Genomic DNA, 3,414 nt, shown 5'->3' with positions numbered 1-3,414 from the left:
ACTACAATTATAAAAAGCTTTGCAAACAGAACAAGAAAGGGCAAAACCAACTGAGTTTGTGAATACATAAATCGCGGGCGGCATATACTGTTTGTGTATGCGTGCGTACGTGCGTGCGTGCGTGCGTGCATGCATGCACTGACACGAAAGCGCGAGCCAACGTATGCACACGTTTGTGTGTGTGTGTGTGTGTGTGTGTGTGTGTGTGTGTGTGTGTGTGTGTGTGTAACATAGATAGATAGATAGATAGATAGATAGATAGATAGATAGATAGATAGAGAGAGAGAGAGAGAGAGAGAGAGAGAGAGAGAGAGAGTATGTTTAGAACTATCATTAATTTAGACCAATCTTGTTTGTAGAATAGAACTTGGACTTTAAAACGTTGCATGTAAAGATATTTACGAATAATTAAAAAAAAAATGTATACAATGATATTTCCCACGCAGGACGCTCTTGAAAACGCCCTGGAACAGGTGGGGGAGGCGGAGGAAGACGCCGAGGAAGCAGCAGAAGAAGCCGAAGAAGAATCCGAAGAATCCGAAGAAGAATCCGAAGAAGAATCTGAAGAATCCGAAGAAGAGGCGGAAAGTGCCGAAGAAACGACGGAAGCTCCCGAAGTGGAAGAAACGACGGAAGCGCCCGAAGTGGAAGAAACGACGGAAGCTCCCGAAGTGGAAGAAACGACGGAAGCCCCCGAAGAAGAGGAAGAGGTGGAAGAGGAGTTGACGAGGCAGCTGAGGATTCTGGTACGCGCACTTGATCGGCAGAATTATGTTGCCTAAAAGTGTGACATGTTATGCATTGATTCACTCATTGATTCATTCAATCGTTTTTGGACAACAACAAATGTTGCTTTCCTTCTCTAGCTCTGTTTTCTATGATTGATTATGATGATCAAGATGATGTGGATGGTGATGAGGACATCAACAATTCTAGGGACAATTATCTTGTTTTCTGTGGGTTCTTTTATGTGCATGAAGAAAGAACAAGTCAGCATATTGACCACGATTTCAGATGCAGTAGATGGAGTTGAAAGTGGCGGTTGTGGTGGTGGTGGTGATGGTGGTGGTGGTGGTGATGGAAGCCTCTGGGCCAAAAATCCTGGTCGAAATGATGAGGAAAATTAATGATAAGAAAGACCTCAGTCATCAAAGTAACCTTTTTCTTTCAGACGCGTGGACATGCACAGAACCCCTTGTTGACTGATCTTCACCTCAGACTTTTTACTTGTGTCTTCTCCTCGCCTTATTTCCCTTCTTTCCCTTCTTTGCCTCTTCTAATCAGGACGGGCGTAATAGCCGAGTGGTTAAAGCGTTGGACTTTCAATCTGAGGGTCCCGGGTTCGAATCTCGGTGATGGCGCCTGGTGGGTAAAGGGTGGAGATTTTTCCGATCTCCCAGGTCAACATACGTGCAGACCTGCTTGTACCTGAACTCCCTTCGTGTGTATACGCAAGCAGAAAATCATATACGCACGTTATATATCCTGTAACCCATGTCAGCGTTCGGTGGGTCATGGAAAGAAGAACACACCCAGAATGCACACCCATAAAACGGAGTATGGCTGCCTACATGGTGGGGTAAAAACGGTCATACACATAAAAGCCCACTCGTGTACATACGAGTGAACGTGTGCTGCAGCCCACGAACAAAGAAGAGGTTTCTTCTATCAAAAGCAAAATATTTTCATTGCCGCAGTGTCATCAGAGGTATTTGCCTCACAGATTGACTAGTCGTGGTCATATTATCGAAGCTAGTCTTCTGGCCTACTAGTAAAAGACGCCAATATTCAGTGTGTTATCATTAATTGTCATACACCATGCCTCGACATTGCTATGTCATCAAAGGTATTTGCCTGAGAGACTAACAGGTCGTGGTCGTATTATCGAAGCTAGTCTTCTGGCCTACTAGTAAAAGACGCCAATATTCGGTGTGTTATCATTAAATGTCATACGCCATGCCTCGTTAATTTAAAGCTAAGGCGACTGATTGAGCGTGGGAGAGGGTGTGTGGATGGTGTGTGGGTGTGGAGATGGGATGAGGCGGTCAACAACAGACTGCCAGCTTCCGTGTTGGACAGACCAACTGGTGTAGTTCTGGGCATGCGCACCAAACCGGAACAGGAAATGCGCTTGAACACAAATCACCTCCGCCCCCCCCCCCCCCCTTTTCTTTTTTCTTTTATTTTCTTCTTTTGCTTTGACGTCTGCTTGTTCTCTTTCCAATATTTTGAGGGTATTTTGTTTCACGAAGTTTTTATGTTTATGGTTTTCAAAGGTATTTGTCAAATTGTCTGTTTGTCCTTTTGCACTAAAGGCGGTGATCAATCAGCAATGGGAAAGTGTATATTGTTTTTTGTTCGAAATACTTCCAATAAACGACAAAAAACTAATGTATTTTCAGTTGTATGAGAAACTATGCAGCGTGGGCTCTTTCTGTGTTCTTTCTAACACACTCACACACATGCACACACACACACACACACACGCGCGCGCGCGCACGCGCAAACACACACACACACACACACACAATACCACACAGACGCGTCCATGGCATCTACTGTGAATCATTTGATGGGTTTTTACCGACACAACTCTAACATTAGAATCTTGAAAGAAAAAGCACCTCCTACAGCAATACAGAGCATTTGTATTTGTGTTGAAATTCGGGCTGCTCTCCCCTGGGAGAGCACGTCGCTACACCAACAGCGGCACCCATTTTTGGGGGGCTTTTTTTATTTTTTTTAATTTTTTATCTGCCTGCGATTTTATATGTTTTCATACCGAAGTTGATTTTTCTACACAATTTTGCCAGGGACAACTCATTTGTTGCCGTGGGTTCTTTTACGTGCAATAAATGCATGCTGCACACGGGACCTCGGTTTATCGTCTCATCCGAATGATTAGCGTCCAGACCCCCACTCAAGATCTAGTGGAGGGGAAGAAAACACTTAGCGACTGCCGGTGTGATTCGAACCAGTGCGCACAGATTCTCTTGCTTCCTAGGCGGACGCGTTACCTCTAAGCCATCACTCCACCGACAACACCGACAAAGAGTCCCTCACCGGATACAGCTGCATTGAGCACCCACAGACCTCCCTTATAAGGAGAGAGAGAGAGAGAGACAGAGAGAGAGAGAGAGAGAGAGAGAGATTCTGATTCCGATTTGATTCATCTCCGTGAGGATGTGACGTTACCATCTATGACGTCACCGCCTTTTCTTTTTTTTTAAATAATTTTTTTAAACAAGCTCTACTACATGTGGGAAAAGAGAGAAGACATACGTCAATCTAAACGTCCTCCTCCTGTGTGTGTGTGTGTGTGTGTGTGTGTGTGTATGGGGGGGGGGGGGGGGGGGGGGGGGAGGGGGCGGAGGGTGTGTGTGTGGGAGGGGGGGGGGTTTGAGGGGGGTGGAA

At 45.4% G+C, this 3,414-nt stretch overlaps 1 protein-coding gene across 1 annotated transcript in view; it reads left to right on the top strand.

Moving 5' to 3' along the window:
* The window catches only part of LOC143283819 (uncharacterized), a 1,550-nt gene extending 768 nt beyond the window's left edge, over nt 1-782 (top strand). Inside the window, exon 2 of the mRNA XM_076590193.1 lies at nt 447-782. Within this exon, the coding sequence (XP_076446308.1) occupies nt 447-782 (336 nt within the window). The remainder of the gene's footprint in view (nt 1-446) is intronic.
* Nucleotides 783-3,414: the final 2,632 nt, after the last annotated feature.

This window comes from Babylonia areolata, chromosome 7, assembly GCF_041734735.1.
Source record: "Babylonia areolata isolate BAREFJ2019XMU chromosome 7, ASM4173473v1, whole genome shotgun sequence".
Taxonomy (NCBI): domain Eukaryota; kingdom Metazoa; phylum Mollusca; class Gastropoda; order Neogastropoda; family Buccinidae; genus Babylonia; species Babylonia areolata.
Note: the sequence above shows the minus strand (reverse complement) of the source record. Positions and strands in the feature narration are given on the sequence as shown.